The sequence below is a fragment of the Hibiscus syriacus genome, unplaced genomic scaffold (assembly GCF_006381635.1).
Source record: "Hibiscus syriacus cultivar Baekdansim isolate YM2019G1 unplaced genomic scaffold, ASM638163v2 tig00110621_pilon, whole genome shotgun sequence".
In the NCBI taxonomy this organism is placed as follows: Eukaryota; Viridiplantae; Streptophyta; class Magnoliopsida; order Malvales; family Malvaceae; genus Hibiscus; species Hibiscus syriacus.
Window position 1 is genome coordinate 2,890,769 of NW_024062802.1, and position 19,722 is coordinate 2,910,490.

General features: G+C 34.6%; 3 protein-coding genes and 1 pseudogene across 4 annotated transcripts; 2 read left to right on the forward strand and 2 right to left on the reverse strand.

The window, feature by feature from the left end:
- Window positions 1–14: 14 nt before the first annotated feature.
- On the reverse strand, window positions 15–12,172 carry LOC120136119 (60S ribosomal protein L36-2-like). The gene is made up of 6 exons (XM_039152232.1): window positions 12,160–12,172; window positions 11,923–11,926; window positions 2,003–2,027; window positions 760–864; window positions 284–483; window positions 15–189 (listed from the first exon to the last, which is right to left on the reverse strand). Exons 4-6 carry the CDS (start codon window positions 859–861, stop codon window positions 159–161), a joined length of 333 nt encoding a protein of 110 aa, XP_039008163.1. The 5' UTR covers window positions 862–864; window positions 2,003–2,027; window positions 11,923–11,926; window positions 12,160–12,172; the 3' UTR covers window positions 15–158.
- On the reverse strand, window positions 3,124–7,180 carry LOC120135937 (annotated as a pseudogene).
- LOC120136118 (transcription factor EGL1-like) lies at window positions 10,784–13,742 on the forward strand. 2 transcript variants are annotated; one of them, XR_005517306.1, is made up of 9 exons: window positions 10,784–11,098; window positions 11,179–11,430; window positions 11,539–11,635; window positions 11,751–11,765; window positions 11,873–11,929; window positions 11,998–12,852; window positions 12,933–13,191; window positions 13,277–13,388; window positions 13,483–13,575. XR_005517306.1 is itself a non-coding variant. In XM_039152231.1 (8 exons), the coding sequence occupies exons 1-8, from the start codon at window positions 10,974–10,976 to the stop codon at window positions 13,549–13,551; spliced, it is 1,926 nt and encodes a 641-aa protein (XP_039008162.1). In that variant the 5' UTR covers window positions 10,784–10,973; the 3' UTR covers window positions 13,552–13,742. The 2 variants fall into 2 exon arrangements, 1 of the variants encoding a protein (XP_039008162.1); XM_039152231.1 differs by having other exon boundaries at window positions 12,933–13,388; window positions 13,483–13,742.
- A 3,493-nt stretch (window positions 13,743–17,235) lies between these two features.
- On the forward strand, window positions 17,236–19,398 carry LOC120136120 (rop guanine nucleotide exchange factor 3-like). Its single transcript, XM_039152233.1, has 7 exons — window positions 17,236–17,617; window positions 17,716–17,832; window positions 17,931–18,085; window positions 18,168–18,242; window positions 18,322–18,612; window positions 18,709–19,056; window positions 19,240–19,398. The coding sequence occupies exons 1-7, from the start codon at window positions 17,284–17,286 to the stop codon at window positions 19,357–19,359; spliced, it is 1,440 nt and encodes a 479-aa protein (XP_039008164.1). The 5' UTR covers window positions 17,236–17,283; the 3' UTR covers window positions 19,360–19,398.
- Window positions 19,399–19,722: the final 324 nt, after the last annotated feature.

Sequence of the window (19,722 nt, forward strand, 5' to 3'; positions counted from 1 at the left end):
GATTCAACTCATTAATTTACTCCAACTCAAAACTCAACTCGACAATCTCCAAATAATTTAATTGGGAAAAAAAAGGAAACTTGAGAAAATAAAGATCTTGTTTAAGTCCCTACTTGTAATTAGAGTTTTGCTATCTGAAACATCAACATCCTCAAAAATCACTTCTTCTTCTCTGCACCTCCAGCTGACCTGTGAATGAAAAAATTGGTCATCTTAAAACACTCGAAAAATAAATGATTTATAATAACTCGGTTATCATTGGACTAAATTCATAGTAAAATACCTCATCTTGCGGAGGACACTGGACATCTCTTCACGCTTCTTCTTGGCCCTCTTGTGAGTGCCTAGCTTTCTCTTCGCCACCTTCAATGCTCGCTTATCTTTCCCGACCTTGAGAAGTTCCGTTATCCTCTTCTCAGATGGTGCGAAACCAGCAACCTCCCTTATTAAGCTCCTTACAAAGTGCACTCTCTTGCTGGTTTTCTACAACAAAAAATACAGAATATATCAACCATCCAAAAGATCGCATGACCGAAATCGCATGAAACATGAGGATGCATACGGGACTACGCCATTCTTAAGAAAAAAGGAAGCCACTCTAAAGGTATCTTGCCAAAAAACTTCATCATATAAGCTACCATTATAGCCTCATAGAATTCAGGAGTGCAACAGCTAGGAGTGCGACATAAACTTGTTCGTTCAAGCTCGGTTCATTTACACCCCTACCAACAGCATGATAATTTGAAAAATAGAACTTACCCCCTTTCTATTAGTCGGACGGGGAGCCAATTCCTTCTTGGTGACAACATGACCTCTGTTTAAGCCTACGAAAAGGCCAGAATTAGGTTGACTTGGAGCCATCACCTTAAAGGACCACCCAGCATGAAAAATTCAGATTCGAAACCAGTCCAAGAAAGGGAACCGAATCGCGTAAACTTGTTGATGCCAAAGACAAATAGAATGTAATTCATGTTACAGATAATTGAATAGTGAATGACTCCAACTATTGGGGTCTATACTTTCATGCCATGTTACCATGGATCAAGGAATTATCTCAAACTCTAAAACCACCTCACCCCTTACACCATAAAAAGGAACAAAGATTGTGATTTGTGTATACACATGATACTAAATCACTATAAATATTTAAGAAATTTGCAGACTTAGTTACAAGCAAACTTCACAAGGGAAAAAACGTAACTCGAGTATTAATTTAAAACTAACAATCAGAGGTTTTTGTGAAATGTAATAATGATTGGGATTTTACAGCATTTCTTCCCACATCGAAAATATTAAAAACAAGTAAAACTCAAGTTACAAGGTTTAATCATCCAACCAGGATGGACCTAGGGGTGCTGGCTGCAGTCTCATCCCGGAAATTTCAAATTCACATATAGTTTAATCATTTTCTTTGTATTTTCTATTCATGATAAAATTTGTAATTTTGCACTCCTAAATTTCTAATATAATTTCTTAAGTTCAATATCCTTGCATCCATTCATGAATCAAATTCGGCAAGTTCAACTAAGTACCTCAAAATCTCTAAAAGATTAATGTATACATTAATGGTACAAGAAGATGATGTTAAAAAGGATCGAATGGAATGGTTAATTTATCAAATTGAATTTAGCACAATCATAAAAGTATGTCCCAATCATACCAAGACTCTACAACCTATTTAACTGTTTAGCAGACAATAAATTTTGTTAAAAGAACCATCATCAGTAAAACTTCTTATTAGTTCCGGAGAAAAGAAAAAAGGATTTCGGAATTATGAACTTCAGAGTATAGCTTTGGAACCAAAGCAACTGTTTTGAAGCACATCATTTCCAGGAAACCAAATCCTTAGACATTCAAAATTCCAGATAGGAAACCACGGAAGAACTTTATGCTATTTCAAGCTAAATAAAAATAAATAAATTTTCCAAAAACAAAATAAGACACGAATTAACTACAATGCAGGGGGGGAGAAGAAGTTTCAACTTTCAACGTGTTTTCTCACCTACCAAACAGCTCCGACTGAAAAGCTCCTACAAAACTCCGACGCTGCAATAAAGAGAATAGCAGAAGTAAGCTTCCGAGACGGGGAAAAGAATTTGAAGTTTTCAATTAGGCTTAAAATGGCGGTCTCACCCCTCCGCTGCACAAAGGCGACGAAAGACTACGGTTTCCGCTTTTTATGCTTATTTATAGTTTGCAGTTCAAGGCTCCATGGGCCCGTTAACCTAATAGTCATGTAACGATCTTCTTATATATTATGATAATAATATACTAATCGAATTAAAATTAATTGATTTTTAATTTTTTAAATATCGCATAATTAAATTAATACATATTTATGTTAATTGGTTATCATATTTAATATCAAAATAATAAATTTAATATTTGATTTATATTTTAATTGAATAATAAAATTTTATAGATTAGAACAATTGAAAGATCAAAAGTGGTGAGAAGAATGGATGCCCCGTCGAAGCAAATCTCGAAAACTAAGATAATTCAATACAAATCATTGTTCCAACATAATTGAGCTCAGCACCAATTAAACATCTTCTACTTTACAGAATTTGGAAATCCTTTAACACGTTTTTAACATCTACACAAGGGAAAGATGAAGTTTTCTGATGTGATGTCTGCAGATAAAATAAGCTTGCTTGGGGTTGGTGGGGACTGCAGATTTTGGTATATTCCTGCTAACTTGAGGGAATCAATCGTGTTCTTAAGCATATATCTTTACATAGGTAGCCTAAATCATATCATTTATGTAAAAAAGAACATCCACTGAGTTTATACGTATATTTCTTTCCCCTTAGCAGCAACCTATCTATCATTTCCACTCGTGTGTAGCAGGCTTTTCATTTCGGTGGGAGATCCGATATTGCTTCCCCTGTAAAATGATGAGGGTAGTTTCAGTTCGGTGATAAAAGGCACGCGGTTTATTCAGTTTTAGAAGCAGTACATGCTCCAAATACGGATACTAAGCCTCGGTTTATCGAGCCAAATCCACTACTTTGGATGATCATCTCTTTATCAAAATGAAAGCATGAATGAGAGAAGTGAAGCTAATATGGTAGTACCGTGCATCCCTTTGATGAATCTTTCAAATTCCTGAAAGTTGTCTCTCCATCAGAATTGGGCTGCGCCTGAGGTAGGTAAAAGCACATAAATGGCGGCCATCTGGGTCGTTTCAGGGCTTGCCATTTTCTAGTATCTTATTATAGCCTTCTCTATCGTAGCATGGAAGAGCATTCTCACTGGCAACAGGTATGGAAACATCCCATGCAGCATTCAGCACCTGGAAATTAGAAAGATGGTGGCAAAATTAGATGTGGTTTGCTAAGGTGGTGTTTGTTTTCACTGTTAAAGGTCTTCAAAACTTGTATGTCTGCGCCACGCAGACATTGAACTTCGCAGACCGTTTGTTTTTTAGAATATAGAAGCTCTAACGTCTGCACGTCCTCTTCTTGGCGCAGACGTGGCCTTAAGTCTTTAAAGCCTCTTCAAAAAAATATTAAAATTATTTAAATCTATTTTAAAATTTATTTTAAAATATAGATTGATTTATTTTAAAATATGAATTGATTTATTTTAAAAAATTTATTATTGTAGTTGTATGGATTATTTAAATTTCAGTATTGTAAAACTAAAATTATTTAAATATGAGTATTACAAAACTATTTTAAAATTTATTTTAAAATATGGATTAATTTATTTTTTAAAAAAAATATTATTGTAATTGTATGGATTATTTAAATTTCAGTATTGTAAAATTAAAATTATTTAAATCTAATATTGCAAAACTCTTTTAAGTTAAAAAAATCAGTTTATTTATATTTTAGTTTATTTTAACAGTCTGCAGACGTTAATTTAATAAGGTTATTTATTAAATAATTTATTCAGTATGGATTGATTTATTTTAAAATATAGATTGATTTATTTTAAAAATTTTATTATTGTAGTTGTATATATTATTTAAATTTCAGTATCTTAAAACTAAAATGATTTAAATATCAGTATTACAAAACTCGTTTAAGTTTAAAAAATCAGTTTATTTATATTTCAGTTTATTTTTGCAGTCTGCAGACGTTAAAAAAACAATATTCTTCTTGTAGACTGCAGACTTTTAGTCCACCTATTCTGCTGCAGATGTGGTCCGCAGACTGTAGACTTTTTACCTCTGCAAAAATAAACACCACCTAAGAAACCAAGCCATAGTGCAACATCCACGTTCCAATTTATGATAGCCAATTGAACGGGCCCTGCGCAAAGATTCTTATACTAGACTGAAATTAGGAATTTGGTCGGAAATCAAAACCACTATTGTCCATGTTCTCTTTCCCCATTATTAACATCAAAGAAAACAGTTAAATCCATTTGTATCCTAGAACAAACTAACATAGCAATAATCCATTTCTTAATGTGTTCTAATTTAGTAAAACCAGATTCCAGAATTTTTTATTTTTATCTTTTTTGAAAAAAAAAATAGCTATTACCTACCAAACTAATCCCTCTGGGTCTGCCATTGCCTCTGGGAAGCCCTCATGCTGGCTTAAGGTGCGCAATTCAACACGTGAAGTTTATGCAACCTCGTGTTTCTTCAACATTGCTGCAATTGGAGCATAGCCATCACGATGTGCAGAATTGTAAAAACCAGTATTCAGCTCTGCAGCATGGCTAGCTGTTTTATATCACCAATGAATACCTGATAGCTGGGAATAAAATCAAAGCAGAACCACAGTTGTTTACAACAAAATGAAGCAAAGAGTTTTCTTGTAGTTTTATTTAGAAACATATAATTTATATCAGTACATAGAGGAGAGCAGGCTGCAGCACTGACCTTTGCAGCAATGCAACTGCCTTCAAAAGCCAAGTTGGCCAGGGCAAGCACACGATCACCGTTATCAACCAAAAATTGAGTACCAATTAAGAAAGAACCTGCCATAGTAGCTGTCATAATCACCTCCATCACGAAAGAAGCCAGTCTCATGAGGTACGGAATTATAAGAACCAGCATTATTTGGTGCTCTACCCCAGAAAGTATGCCCTCTTTTCTCTGCTGCTTTCCTTAGACTCTTCATCATATATTTATCATAACACTGAACTAAATAAGGGTTCCATTAGGGATTGGAAGGTAAGAATTGAAAACATATCAATTAATGTTGAATCATCAAAACTGATAGGTAATTACCAAAGATCCAATCAAATTACAAAAGATATCTGAATATATGGTCATTTAAAATGTACCTGAAATGCACCTATACCGGGATATTTCCAACCAGACTTTACAGGATAAGAAGTATAGCGTAGCTCCCCACAAGGACCCAGTCCTACTTCAATTTCAGATATCACTCCATCCACAAAGAAATCATCAAATTCTACACGAAAGTTCCTCATGAAGTCAAAGTAAACCTGCACTTATATATCAAGCCAATATCCTCTTAAAAGTTAGCAACGTACCAAAAGAAATAAATTTATTTGGCAAATGATTCAGGAAAAGAAAGCAAAAAATAAGAGACAAATTCTCCAATCTTATGTAATTCAAATCTGTGAGGATGAGAATATCCGAAAACCATATATTTGAAAGCTTACTTTTAATTGCTAAACAATTAAAAGATTGAAAGATAAATTTGGAAATTTATCTCTGACACCTCAACCAAAAAAATAAAAAAGTGAGAAAGAGAAAAAAGTTAAAGAAAGGAAAAAATCCTAATAAATCAACTTATTGATGTCCAGAATCACAGCCACGCAAGAAGAGAGCAGAACCAAACAAGAGAGAGAAAGTATAAAAAACTGTCAAAAGTTATCATTAATAGATAGAATCATAACCATAATTAACTGTATTACTATTACCTCAACAGCAGTTCAGCCCCTTAACACCCGGTCCTTATCAATTCCCCATGTAAGGCATTCAGTATTGCGCCTTCCTTCTTTATCTGTGAAATATATATCAGGGTTGCTATCCCCAATTTCTGTTACCCACTGAGGGAGTGGAATATTCACATCATCGCCGACATTCCCTCCACATTAGTGAAATGAAATTACAACCTGTGCTCATTTCATATCAAGGACCGGGAAGATGATTTTGAAAAGATCAAGGGGCAAATAATCTCAGTTGAAAAGATATTGATTTCCATGTAAATATTTCATATAAATGATATAAAATCCTATATGAAACTAAACTAAGATACTGATAAATAAACAAGGAGTAAACCACCTCATCTCAGTTCAGCTTTACATAGACTACTAAAGGTAATAATTCAGATAGTGTTTAAAGATCAAGTCAGGTCATCACAAGCTCATAATTTAAAGATAAAATGTGGAATAACTAGTAACTAGTCTTTTCCTATCCTACATCGTACCAAAAAAGTGAAGGGAATACAAGAAACAAATGTCACGGAATGTATAGTTGTTAAAACAAAAATAACAAAACATGAATTAAAGCACTGCTACTCGCCTGCAACTTAAGCCCAACATCACGCACAATTTGGAAAAGCCTCCTGTAGTCAGTCCAATTATACTTTTAAGGGGCATGCGCCTCAATTATCCCCCACCAGCAATCAACCATTACACCATCCACATTAACCGACTTCAAAATAATTGACAGATTCCTTAAACCCTCTGGGTCAACCAACTCACAATTCGTGTCAATAACACCCAGCTTCCAAACACGGCATTATATAACACAAACAATATAAAAAAATTAGTCTTCGCCAAGCAACATTTCCCAAAAGAAAAAACATTGGATCGAGTTTAAAATGCTAACCGGCAGCATAACATATGCAGGAACATAAGGTGTGCCAGCAAAATCACGCTGTAATGACATCGGCCATGAGTCTGCATCCTACTAAAAATAGAGACATTTAGCTTTAGATTCTCAATCGATTCTATTTCTAGTGAAAACAATAATCAAATACAAAGGATTGTAAACTTCTTGTTTTTTTACCTGATTGTTATCTGTAGAATCACCGACGAGTGGATAATCCTCTGTTCTTTACCCTTTCTCTCTACCTAGGGCTCGATCCCGAGACGATCTGGAAAGAGAATAACCTAAACCTCCCTTGACACGAAACGATTCGTAAGTCAATGAGTTCGGAGACCTAGAATGCAATGTTGAGTAAGCTGTAGCCGGTGTACGTGGCGAGCATAAACTATTGAATAGCCGAACTGGTGAAACCGCCATTTTTTCAGTAATTGCCTGAATTAAAATGTAACTGAACACTTCGCAGAGATCAACTTCCAAATAAAATAAAATGAAAACATCTATGAAGAATTTCCTTGATTTAGAATAATCGGATCATTTTATTTTATTGCTTTTTTCTTTTGCATCGGAAAATTCAACGGAAAAGAGGGAGCGATGAGTGATTTTTTTTGGCGGGAAAAATGAGGGAAAGAAACACTTAACGATGACGTTTTATCATTTATGGATCCAAGACCAAGAGCATTGCGAGAGTGTACTATTTTCCGATTCTCGGTTGTCGATGAAGTAAAAATAAGAGTTAATTGCAATTGAAGTACCCAAACTATGTCTATCATTTTAAATTCATCTCTAAGTTTTAATTTACTTTTATTTTAATCCTCAGACTATCGATATCAATATATTCTAGGGTAACGTACAATTTTAACATTCTCAATTATCACTTTTGTTCCGTTTTGATCATCCAATTATTTTTTTCAAGATCATATATAATATTTAATTTTAATTTCATTTTGATCATTCATCATTAAAATTTAATAAAATTATTAATATGATATTTTTTTATTTTTAAGTATGATGATACGTCAACATTATTAATATTTTTTAACGCATGTTGTTATGTTTTGGTCAGTAAAATTATGTTTTTTTTTCTTAAAAATTATCATTGAACTGTCTTCTTCACCGATTCATCCTCATCCACGCCAGTTCATGCTCGATTCAGTGCTGATAATGATGTTGCAGAGCTTCGATCTTGTTCATGGTTGGCCTAAGTTGATTTACAACGGTAAAAAGTTGGACCAACTTAAATGATAGTTTTTTTCAGATTAGGGTTGTCAATGGTCTCTCTCTCTCTCTCTCTCTCCAGTTTTCTCTCTAAGAATCGATCTTATCGTCACCACCTATTGCGGGCTCATCGTTATTGTTATATTTTATAATAATTAGATTTATCAGAGTCGTAGGTCATGGATCATCATTCGCTATCACATGCTTGACGTTGATTTCGAATTTTCCTTTTGGTATGTTGTCTGATGTTATGATTAAAGAACCCTCAATCAATCACATGGTTTCATCTGAACCTCTATCATCTTACCCATGCCCCGTCCCATCAATAAACTCTGCATCCTTCGATCTTTTACTTTACCAACACAAATGAAAATTATGAAATAATTCTGTTAAAAAACACACAAAATAAATACAATGAATATATATATCTAAATATATTCATTCAACAAAATTCATGTGTGGAGTTCAAATAAAAACCGGAAAAAAGGCTGCTCCCGCGTGAAAATTTCAGATTATTAAATAATAAACAATACACGTAAATTTTAATAAATTAGTTTAAGGACTTAATTAAAAAAGTAACAGAGTTCTAACTAAAAACAGTAAAATATTTTGAAGTTTAATTAGAACTTAAGGAAGTAGAACATTAAATATATATCTCATAGGCAATTATAATATCACTTGGTGAGAGCCACGTTCGCACTTTATTGAAGGTGGATACGTATTTACCTTATAAAATTTAAATTTTATTTTGTAATTTTTTATTTTATTAATTGTTTCAATCATGAAATTTTGTCCGACTCCACCCTATAAAAAAATTATATTGTTAATATATGAATGTATCTAATCTCAAAAATATTTTTGAATCACTCCTGCAGCTAATTCAACTATACTTAAATTAAATTAAGTCAAACATTTAATAAAAATAAAACATTCAGAATGTTTATTTTTATTTATTGGATTTTAATTCAATACTTTTTTAGAGCTATCAATCTTCTTACAATTCTAACTTAGGTGGTATAAATTTTAAGTAATTTTTTATACATAAGTTATGTAAATTAAAATTTATATAGTTTTCGTCATTTAAAATTAGAATTTAAAACTAAATTTTATAATCCTAATTTTCTATATTTTATACCTTAAATCCTAAACTATCAACTCTAAACTTTAAATCACAGTCAACGTACATATTATTAAACTGAACTTTGTGTAAAAACTTATGGATCATGTAATTTTTCGTATATTATTTACTAAATTTAAGATCATTATCTAATATACAAACTATGCAAAATGTATTTTATATACTCTGTCTATTTTAATGTAAAATATTAATATTTAAAATCCTAACACAACTCTTAAATTTTAAATCTTAATATTTAATTTACATCATTTACGTGCAAGATAATTTCCCTTGTATTTATATAAGATTTATGTTTAAGATTCGTTAACTTTGATGCTGAGATGTGATGTGATGTGCCAGTTAAGCCATTAACATCATTTTGCAGAAAACAGTGGGCCATCTCGTCAATCAAATGATGTGTTTGTAATCTTTTATTTCTCCCTTTTTATTCTTCTTTATAGTAAAAAGGAAGTGAAAACTGGAAGAACAATGGATTGACCGGTATTATTATTATTTTAATTAGATTATAAGAATTATAAAATATTATATATTTAAATATATTTTTATTATTTAAAAAACAAATATTTAATGATATAATAAAAATAGAAGAATTAAACTATTTTAAAAAGATCTTATGGTGGAGTATGAATTTTGCTAAATTAAAATATTTTTATTAATAAAATATAAAATATTAACTAAAAATATTATAATATTGCAAATTTCAGAAAATTCGTAGAGGGGGGACACCCTTCTTCCGATTGCTCATTGGTATTGAGTCGGCTGTTTACCATAAAATCCTGACATCGCCCCTTTGACTGTTCCTGCCTTTTACTAACCTCACCTACCATTCTTGCTCTTCATCTTCTTTCTTTTCTCCTCTCCTTAGGTAAAATCAGTCTCCTTTAGGTAATTTTACAATTAGTAAGATCATATGCCGAAATGAGATTATCCCATTTAATTTTTCACCATTGTTTGATGAGATAATGCTATGTTTTAAATAAATTTATTTCATTTTATTATTTTTTTATCAATTTCATTTTTAAAAAATTAAATTTATTTATGAACTGATAAGTCTATCCGATCTAATTTAAATATAATTGAAATATATTAATATATATATTATTTAATTTTGATTATAAAAATTAATAAAATATTATATATATATATTTTAATAAGTGGGGTTGTGTTGGCTCAAATAAAGATTTTGCCTTTAATGAAGACCAAACAAGAAAAGTTACATGGATAAAGCTGTCACATCTGCTGGTCTATGGACCGAACCCATTACGACTTACATTATTTGATTCCATATAACATTAATTAATAATTCATTTAAATATTTTAACACTTTTTTTTATTAAATAAGAGAGTACTATTATGTTAAAAGATAATAAATTTATTGATGATTTATAATTTTATGTATAATATATTGTTAAAATTTTAAAATTTTAAAAATTTAATTTATTAAAATTTAATTTAAATAATTTCCAGCTTATAATTCTACGTTTTTTCATTTTTGAGTCATAAAGGGAGAGTTAACAAAACTTATATTACACACAATGAATTATGAGGAAAATGGTGCAAGGGATAATTGGCAGACAGAAATCGTGTTTTCCATTTATTTAAAAACATGTCACCATATCATTCTGCACCCTGTTTTTATTAATTTCGGACATTGTTGGCCTTTGCTACTTGAAATCTTGAGAAAAGAAACACAAATAATATAAGCTCCAAAAATTGTATTTGGCCCTGCCCTGCCCTTTTGAGTTTGGACATATCCAGTCTACTGAAAGCAAGAAAATCTCATCTGGGTTAGCTGAGAGAAAAAAAAAACCAGTCAGAACCACGTTGAAAAATTCCAGTCATATTTTGTTATGTGTAATGGCTAATGCTGTTAAAAACCAGGTTGGTGGTGTGCCAGAAAACTTAAGGAAACAGCTTGCAGTTGCTGTAAGGAGTATCCAATGGAGCTATGCAATCTTTTGGTCTTTATCAGCTACACAAGGGTCTTTTTCGCCTTTCGTATTCATCAACTTTGATCAGATTTTTGTTTAAATATCCCTTTTTTAACTTTGACAATCACCAGGGAGCTTCAATGGGGTGATGGTTACTACAATGGAGACATCAAGACTAGGAAGACAGTGCAAGCATTTGAGCTTAAAGCAGATAAAATTGGTCTACAGAGGAGTGAACAATTGAAAGAGCTTTATGAATCTCTGTTGGAAGGTGATTCTGATCAAACTAAAAGATCTTCAGCTGCATTATCTCCGGAGGATTTGTCTGATACAGAGTGGTATTACTTGGTCTGCATGTCCTTCGTATTCGATACCGGACAAGGGTAATACTAATGAATCCCTAATGTCTTCCATGTGTTTGTTGTTTTGCTTAATGTATGTTTTATTTTGGTGTTCTGTCTGTTAGCAATTTTTTTTACATCGTTGCATAGGTTGCCGGGAAAAGCACTGGCGAGTGGTGAAACCATATGGTTATGCAATGCTCAACATGCAGATAGCAAAGTATTCTCCCGCTCTTTGCTTGCAAAGGTTGGTCCCCCCCCCCCCCCCCGCTCGAGTGTTGTTAATCTTATGTCAATTGACTGACATTATTTCCCTGTGAACTTGGTTTTTACATGACTCGATGTTGAAACGTTTCCCTTAGAGTGCATCTATTCAGGTAAAGATCATATCGATCTTTTCGGAAAATTAGCCGTCTGATCTTCCGATGTTGATTCGTTATCTTGACATTAATTCAACATATTGGCTATTGTTTTTGTTTTGCAGACTGTGGTATGTTTTCCCTACCTTGGAGGTGTTATTGAGCTTGGTGTGACTGAACTAGTAAGTTCTTTTAAGTTCATAATTTAAAAGATGAAGGTTATTTTCTCTGAAAATTCTAAATTATTTAGGTTCTGGAGGATGCGAATCTGCTTCAGCATATTAAAGCTTCCTTGCTGGACTTCTCAAAGCCTGTTTGCTCCGAGAAATCTTCTTCGGTCTCTCATAATTCAGATGATGACAAAGATCCTATATGCGCCGAGATCAACCATGGGATAGTTGATTTGTTGGACTTGGAGAACCTCTATTCCCCTACAAAGAAAATCAAATTTGATCACGAGGAATTCAATGAATTTCGTGAAAGTATCAATGAAGATTTCGATATCGTTTCCGCTGACGAGTGGTCGAATGGAGGCGAACAAAATCATCAGATGGATGACTCATTCATGGTCGAAGACGTGAAAGGTGTTGCTTCTCAAGTTCAAAGTTGGCATTTCGTGGATGGCGACTTTGGTATTCAAGAAAAAGCTGCAATCTCCTCTCCCAAGCTGGAAAGTGTAAGCCATTCTCGTTTTAAAGAACTCCACGAAGGCAATCAAACGATAAGCTCATTGGATCTCGAAGTTGATGATGACTTGCACTACAAGAGAACTGTTTCTGCTGTTCTAAGAAGTTCAAACTGGTCGATCGAAAGCCCCGGTTTTCGTACCTGTGGCTATAAATCTAGTTTTGTCGGATGGAAGAAAGAATGGATGACAAATTTTTATAGACCAAGGGTACAACAAAACATATTTAAAAAGATTCTATTTGCAGTGCCTCTAATGCATGGAGGCAATTTTCTTTGGTCTGTGAAGGAAAATGGTAGAAAAGATTGCCTTGGGAAACCGGAAAAAGATGAGAATGCCATACGATGTGCCTTGCCAGAGAGAACTAGGGAGGAAGAGAAATTCCGGCTCCTCGGGTCAATGGTTCCTTCCATCAGTGAGGTTAATCGACTTTCATCCACTGTGACACAAAACATACATATACATTTAGTGTTCTACAAATATAGTGCTTGTTTTTGCAGGTTGACAAAGAATCAATTCTCAAGGATACGATTAAGTACTTGAAAGAACTGGAAGAAAGGATAGAAGAACTGGAATATTGCAAGAATTCGATGGAGTTCGAGGCAAGGCTAAGACGGAATTGCCTGGATGCGGTGGAGCAGACATCAGATAATTACGAAACCAGGACAGTTGACAATGCCAAGAAGTCTTGGATAAACGAGAGGAAGGCTTGTGACTTTGATGAAAGCCTCCAAGAAACCGGTTCGGATTTAAAGAGGAGTACACCAAAAGATGGCCTTGCACCTGATGTGAGAGTAAGCATAAAAGAACTGGAAGTTATAATTGACATAAGGTGTCCTTCCAGGGAATTCTTGTTTCTGGATATCATGGAAGCTATAAACAACCTACATTTGGATGCACACACAGTTCAATCGAGAACTCTCGACGGTCTCGTTACATTAACCCTGAAATCTAAGGTTTGTTCGATAGATCAGAGGCTTATTTTAAACAGAATCCTCAGTTCTTTATTGTTACACTCTAAAGAATAACCGGTCTTTTTTATTTTCCCAGTTTCGAGGAGCAGCCATTGCACCTGCAGGGATGATCAAACAAGCCCTTCAAAGAGTTGCAATTAAGTGAGGATGAGAAACCACATCATAAACTATCATCAATCGGTGTCTAGTTTGTAGGATTTCAGGGTTCAGTATGCTGAATTATTGTTTTTGGGTTACTTGGTAACCAAGCAAATGCAGTGGTAAATGAAGAAGAAGACTGATAACAAAGCATTTGTTGTCAGCCATTGTAGCCTTCCTCTTGTCTACTGTATTGTTAAGAGGACCAAAATCTTCAATTTATTTCACTACAAAGTTCCAGTTTATTACAAGGCTTTAAGTTGAATCTCGGTCAAGAAATTACTTAATTTGGTCTAAAAACATTAAACCAGACTCCATCACTCAATGCTTGGTTTTTTTCTCCTAAATCAGCAGTTAAATATTGATAAACGACATCACAATGTATGCATATACAATATGAAAAAAGTTCACAAAAGATATCAATTTCTTAGTTAATAATTAAGAACACATACAGTCCTGAATATGATCTCTACGAGTTGAAAATCTTTTGGTCACATTTTTTTTTATCGATATTTGTATTATGTATAGTATAGATTATGGGTTTAATTCATATACTATATAGTATTAGAATAATTTAATTAAATTATAAGGACATAAATCAGAGAATATAAACTAAATCGTAAACTTACAAGTGTTTAATAACATAATTTAATTTTCTCTCCGGAGCGAGGAATACGTTTAGGCGATCCCCTTTCGCCCTACATTTTTGTTCTTACTATGGAAAGGCTTGGGCATCGAATATTGAAAGCTGTTGAAGATAATGTTTGGAAGCCTTTCGCTCTTGTTCGTGGTGGTCTTCCTCTTTCGCATCTTATTTTTTTTTGCGGATGATCTCATCCTTTATGCCAAAGCAACAACGTCTCAAGCTGCTCTTATAAACCATATTCTGATGAATTTGGAACTTACTCGGGGCATAGTGTTAACAAGGCCAAATCCCAAGTGTTTTTTTCTTCTGGTAAAACAAGTATGGAAACAATAAACCTTGTGACTTCTCAACTTGGAATTCATAAGGTGGACGATCTTGGTGTTTATCACGGTATGCCGGTGATGCATAAACGGTCAACATGTGAATTCTTTAGTTTCATTATTGATAAAATCCAAAAAAGTTAGCCGGATGCCAATTCCCTGTCCTTAGCTGGCCGGGTGACTTCAGTTAACTCCGTTCTTAATGCTCTGCCTACTTACTACATGCAAACTTGCCGTTGTCCTTCTCGTATTTGTGATGAAATTGAGAGGCTAATCCACAATTTTATTTGGAGACCGAATTCCACTGCCCATGGTATCCCTCTAGTTTGTTGGGAAATTCTTAGCCAACCTCGGAAATACGGGGGGCTTGGAATAAGAAATCCCCACAAACAAAATATTGCTTTTCTTCTTAAGTTATGCTACGCTCTTGTTTCAAATCCTAACAGCTTTTGGGTGAAGCTCTTGCGTCAGAAATATAAGATCTTTGATCTTTGTCCTTCATCCATCCAAAGAGCAAACTGCTCTCACTTATGGCGTGCCATTGCAAGAATTTGGACTTTATTTCATGGCTTCCTCGCTTGGTCAATTGGTGATGGATCCCTTATTCGCTTTTGGTATGACATTTGGGTGCCTCAACTTGGCCCCCTCATCAATTGGAAAAATCCTACCGCCACTGTCATTAATAATCTTCTTGTTTGTGATACTTTATCTCCTGAAGGTGAGTGGAATTGACCCCTGCTTCATCAACTGATCTCCCCAGATACAGTTCCTTTTATCATGAATATTCACTGCCCAAGTTCGACCATTGGTACTGACTTTTACTATTGGGAATCTAGTAAACAAGGACAATTCTCAATAAAATCCGCCTATCACAAGCTCTCGGATTCTGCCTGGGACAACTGCAATCCTAAATGGAGCCTTATTTGGAAGCTTCCTATTCAGGAGAGAATCAAATATTTTCTTTGACTTTCGGTCAGAGATAAACTGTTATCTAATCAGTCTCTTTGGCACCGTAACCTTACTGATGATCCTGCTTGCTCCACCTGCGGTGCAGTCGAGGAATATGCTATTCACATCCTTAGAGACTGCAAAGAAACTAAAATTCTTTGGCTGTCTATCCTTCAACAACATCATCATAGCCGCTTCTCGCAGCCAATTGATGACTGAATTTTTTCAAACATTCAATCAAACATTCTCCTCGCAGGTACTGAAATTCCTTGGCATATCATTTTTGCTTCCATTTCTTGGCAGGTCTGGAAGCGTTGTAACTCCACGATTTTCTCGGAACAAACCATATCGAACATAACTCTTCTAGATCAAAGCAAATCTTGGGCTACTTATTTTCAGAAGAACCACCAGCAACTTGGTTCTAGTTTGCCATCTTCTACTATACAAGTGGAAGTTCGATGGAATCCTGCTTCTACAAGATGGGTCACTCTCAACACAGATAGATCCGTTTCTGCTCCTTTTTCTTTATCTTCAACTGTAGGTCTTATTCGAGACTGTCAAGACAACTGGCTGGTTGGTTTTAATAAATATGTTGGAATCTCTCATCCTCTCCATGCCGAGCTTTGGCTTACGTATTGCGTGGTCTACCGGTTTCGAGTGGTTACAATGTCAAACTGACTGTGGGGAAGTATTCAAACTTGTTATGTCGCCTACTGCCCATTTGAGCCCTTTCGCTCTTGTCCGAGCTATATCCCAGTTTACTTCCAAGGCATGTGATTCGTCGCGAAGCAAACTTCCCTGCTGATTTTTTGGCAAAGATGCCTCCCTCCGTGATGGAATTACCTCTATCCTTTCGACCCCATCCCATGGAGTTGTCAATTTGCTTGACAGAGACCTTAATGGCCCTCCCTATTTTAGAAATTAATCTTTGTATTGACTTTTAAGCCCTTTCATTTAAAAAAATAACATAATTTAATTTAGTAGTTTTTACAGGTACTGTTTGGGTAAAATTTTAAAATTTAATTTATGTATAAGACATGGACTAAAAGAAGAATTTAACCAAAATTTTGTTATTGGAATTATTTTCTCTAAAATATGAACTTGTTTGCAATCATATAAGAATATAAAAAGCAAATAAAATATTCAATTACAAACATGTCATGCCTGTCCTATAATAAAAAATGTCTCTGTCAACCAAATAAGCTATACAAACTTGTTGCAAAATTTCCAAAACAAGTCAAAACCCATTCTTTATTTTCATTGATTCAACATTTTCCTGCAAATTTTGCATCTGGGTTTGTTTTCGTTCGATCAGAAAACTGAGAAAAAGACCCAGCAATCTTACGGTGAAGATTCATTGTTCCTTTGTTATCCAAAAAAGAAAGTGTTGTAGTGTGTTCCTTTTGGAAAGATGATTAGGAGGGAACGATTTCAAATGGTCCTCAGATTGCCAGATATCCTCAAAGGTTTCGAATTCAAATCTATTTAAAACCCTTTAAAGGTAACTCGTTTGAAGAAAAAATAATGTTACAAAAGACCGTTGCTAGCAAACGTTACTTTAAGCACAAGCTTTTATTTTTCATATTATTTCCAGTGAATTATGCTTTAGAATTCTGATAGAAACAACGACCTGTGACTGTAAACAAAGCATCTTTTGCTTTTCACTTTGATGGCCGGTTTTTTCTTTTCTTTTCGTCTTGTGTGAATACTTTCAGTTATAAATTCAAAAAGTCCTAAAATATTGAAATTTGAACCCCCACTGACTACATTCCCATGGTTACTTCTTATTTGCAGAGCTGAGAATAGTGATTAGTTTTAGGTTCAAATGGAGAATTTATCAAATTCTGATGAAAACTACGATCTGGGTTATCAGCTTTCGCCTTCTTCTGTCGATCAAATCGACCAGTCAATTCCAGAAACTCCGGGATACTCAACGTTCAGTGGCGCTTCTTTCTTGTATGGCAGAACTTTCTCTGGAAGATCTGCATTTTCGGAACCTGTTGACGATCATAGCTGTTTTAGTGAAGCTTCGCCTTTTCACTGGGCAGCAACAAGATCCGGGGCACAGAATCAAGCTGTTATTACCAGGCTTGGAACAAAGCAACTCGAAAATAATACAGATGAAAAGCAGCTTAATTATCTGGAATCATTGGAATTAGGTGCAAATATTTGGAGGGACTGTGTTTACATTTTTTTTTTGGTTCTGAATTATAATGTTTCTTTTTTATGCTAATTGTTGTATAATTTTGTTTTATAGAACTTGAAACGATGAGAGAAAGATTTGCAAAGCTTTTACTGGGAGAGGATATGTCAGGGAGTGGTAAAGGTGGCTGCACAGCGATTACAATCTCGAATGCCATAACCAATCTCTACGGTAACATAAACATGTTTTCAGACAAAGAAAATGACTTTGTTTTTACTTTTGTCTTTTGATTCTACAAAATTTTGGTTAAATTATGTCTGGTTCTGCAGCAACTGTGTTTGGACAAAATTTGAGGTTGGAGCCTTTGAACCCTGAAAAGAGAGTACTGTGGAAAAGAGAGATGAACTGTCTCTTATCTGTCTGCGACTATATTGTTGAATTTACTTCAAAGTCACAGAATCTGCTCAATGGAACAGCTATTGAGGTAATCCGTACCAAAACTTTGTCTGAATGGGAGTTTGTTTGTCTGCTTTAACATGATGTTTTTTCTCTTTGGATATTTTTAGGTTATGGAAAGCAGACCAAGATCAGATATTTATGTCAATCTTCCTGCACTGAGAAAGTTGGATGCAATGCTAATTGTAAGGCAAAAAAATGAAGTCATAATCTTTTTGTAATTACGAAGGGTCATCCCATAGCTCATATGGTATCCTTTGACAGGAAATATTGGACAGTTTTGAGGACAGAGAATTCTGGTATGCAGAGGAAGGGAATTTGTCATCGAATTCAAGTCGAACAGGCTCGTTTCGAAGGGTTGTTAAGAGAGATGATGAAAAATGGTGGGTGCCAATGCCATGCGTTCCTCCGTCCGGTCTCTCTGAGAAAGCAAGGAAACACTTGCGACACAAACGTGACTACGCCAATCAAATTCACAAGGCAGCTATGGCTATCAACACTGGTGTTCTGGCAGAAATGGAAATCCCGGACTCCTACGTCGAATCTCTTCCAAAGGTTAGTCCTTCTGCTCATCAATTTGAAGCAAGTACTTCCAAAGTTTTCAGAAAATTCTTATTTGGAGCCCTATTTTGAGCGAGGAAACTTGCACAGAGCGGAAGAGACAGTATCGGAGACCAGATTTACCGGTCCATGCACGCGCCGGCAGAAAAATTCAGCCCGGATTATCTGCTTGATAGTCTGAATATAGTATCGGAACATGAAGCACTCGAGCTAGCAGACCGTGTGGAAGCTTCGATGTATACATGGAGACGTAAAGCATGCATAATGCATTCGAAATCATCATGGGGTATGGTAAAAGAGCTGATGTCTGATGCTGATGGAAGTGACAAAAATCATGTAATGGCCGAAAGAGCAGAAAGCTTGCTTTTTGCCTTGAAGCAGAGGTATCCTGCACTTTCACAGACGACCTTGGACACATGCAAGATTCAACACAATCAGGTAAGTCATAGGCGAAAAAGAAGCTGTTACAGCTTTCTGAGCCCGAGTTATTGGAGACATTCGTATTCGACACATTCGAGTTCGAATAAACTAATTCTTATTCATATTTATCACAGCATGAAATTCAGAGTTATTTTACCATAAAATGTATGAGTTTCTAATGAAATTTCTACTGCATTGCAGGATGTGGGACAAGCAACCCTCGAGAGTTATTCAAGAGTGTTGGAAGGTCTAGCTTTCAACATTGTAGCTTGGATTGAAGATGTTTTTTTTGTAGATACAACAATTAAAAGTAAAAAATGAAGCTAATGCATTTGTTGAGTTAATGAGGATTTTATTGCAAGAGAAAATGATAGCAGTGACCATATAAAGGTGAATTTTTATTATTAGTCCCTTGTACAGCTATGCATTTAGTTCATGTTATATAATTTAATCAAAATTTTAGTCCTTGCACTTTTGGAATTCTGAAATTTTAACAATGCCTCAAATTGAAGTCAATGGATTCCACTACTCTTCGAATTAAGATCAAAATTTAAAAATTCAGAGGCAAAACGTTACATTCCAATTTCTATCTAATACCAAATTTTGAAATGAAGCAAAAGATTGCCTTAAATACCTCTATCTGATGCCTGCCCTATGTTATGTATTTGCTTATCTACAAATACC

Coding starts and splice junctions, on each gene's coding strand:
- LOC120136119 (XM_039152232.1), bottom strand. CDS start 861: ATGGCTCCAAGTCAACCTAATTCTGGCCTTTTCGTAGGCTTAAACAGA. Junction 484..759: donor GTCCGACTAATAGAAAGGGG/GTAAGTTCTATT, acceptor TTTTTGTTGTAG/AAAACCAGCAAGAGAGTGCA. Junction 190..283: donor AGTGTCCTCCGCAAGATGAG/GTATTTTACTAT, acceptor TTTCATTCACAG/GTCAGCTGGAGGTGCAGAGA.
- LOC120136118 (XM_039152231.1), top strand. CDS start 10,974: ATGGCTAATGCTGTTAAAAACCAGGTTGGTGGTGTGCCAGAAAACTTA. Junction 11,930..11,997: donor AGCTTGGTGTGACTGAACTA/GTAAGTTCTTTT, acceptor TAAATTATTTAG/GTTCTGGAGGATGCGAATCT. Junction 13,389..13,482: donor CATTAACCCTGAAATCTAAG/GTTTGTTCGATA, acceptor TTATTTTCCCAG/TTTCGAGGAGCAGCCATTGC.
- LOC120136120 (XM_039152233.1), top strand. CDS start 17,284: ATGGAGAATTTATCAAATTCTGATGAAAACTACGATCTGGGTTATCAG. Junction 17,833..17,930: donor TGCCATAACCAATCTCTACG/GTAACATAAACA, acceptor CTGGTTCTGCAG/CAACTGTGTTTGGACAAAAT. Junction 19,057..19,239: donor GCAAGATTCAACACAATCAG/GTAAGTCATAGG, acceptor ACTGCATTGCAG/GATGTGGGACAAGCAACCCT.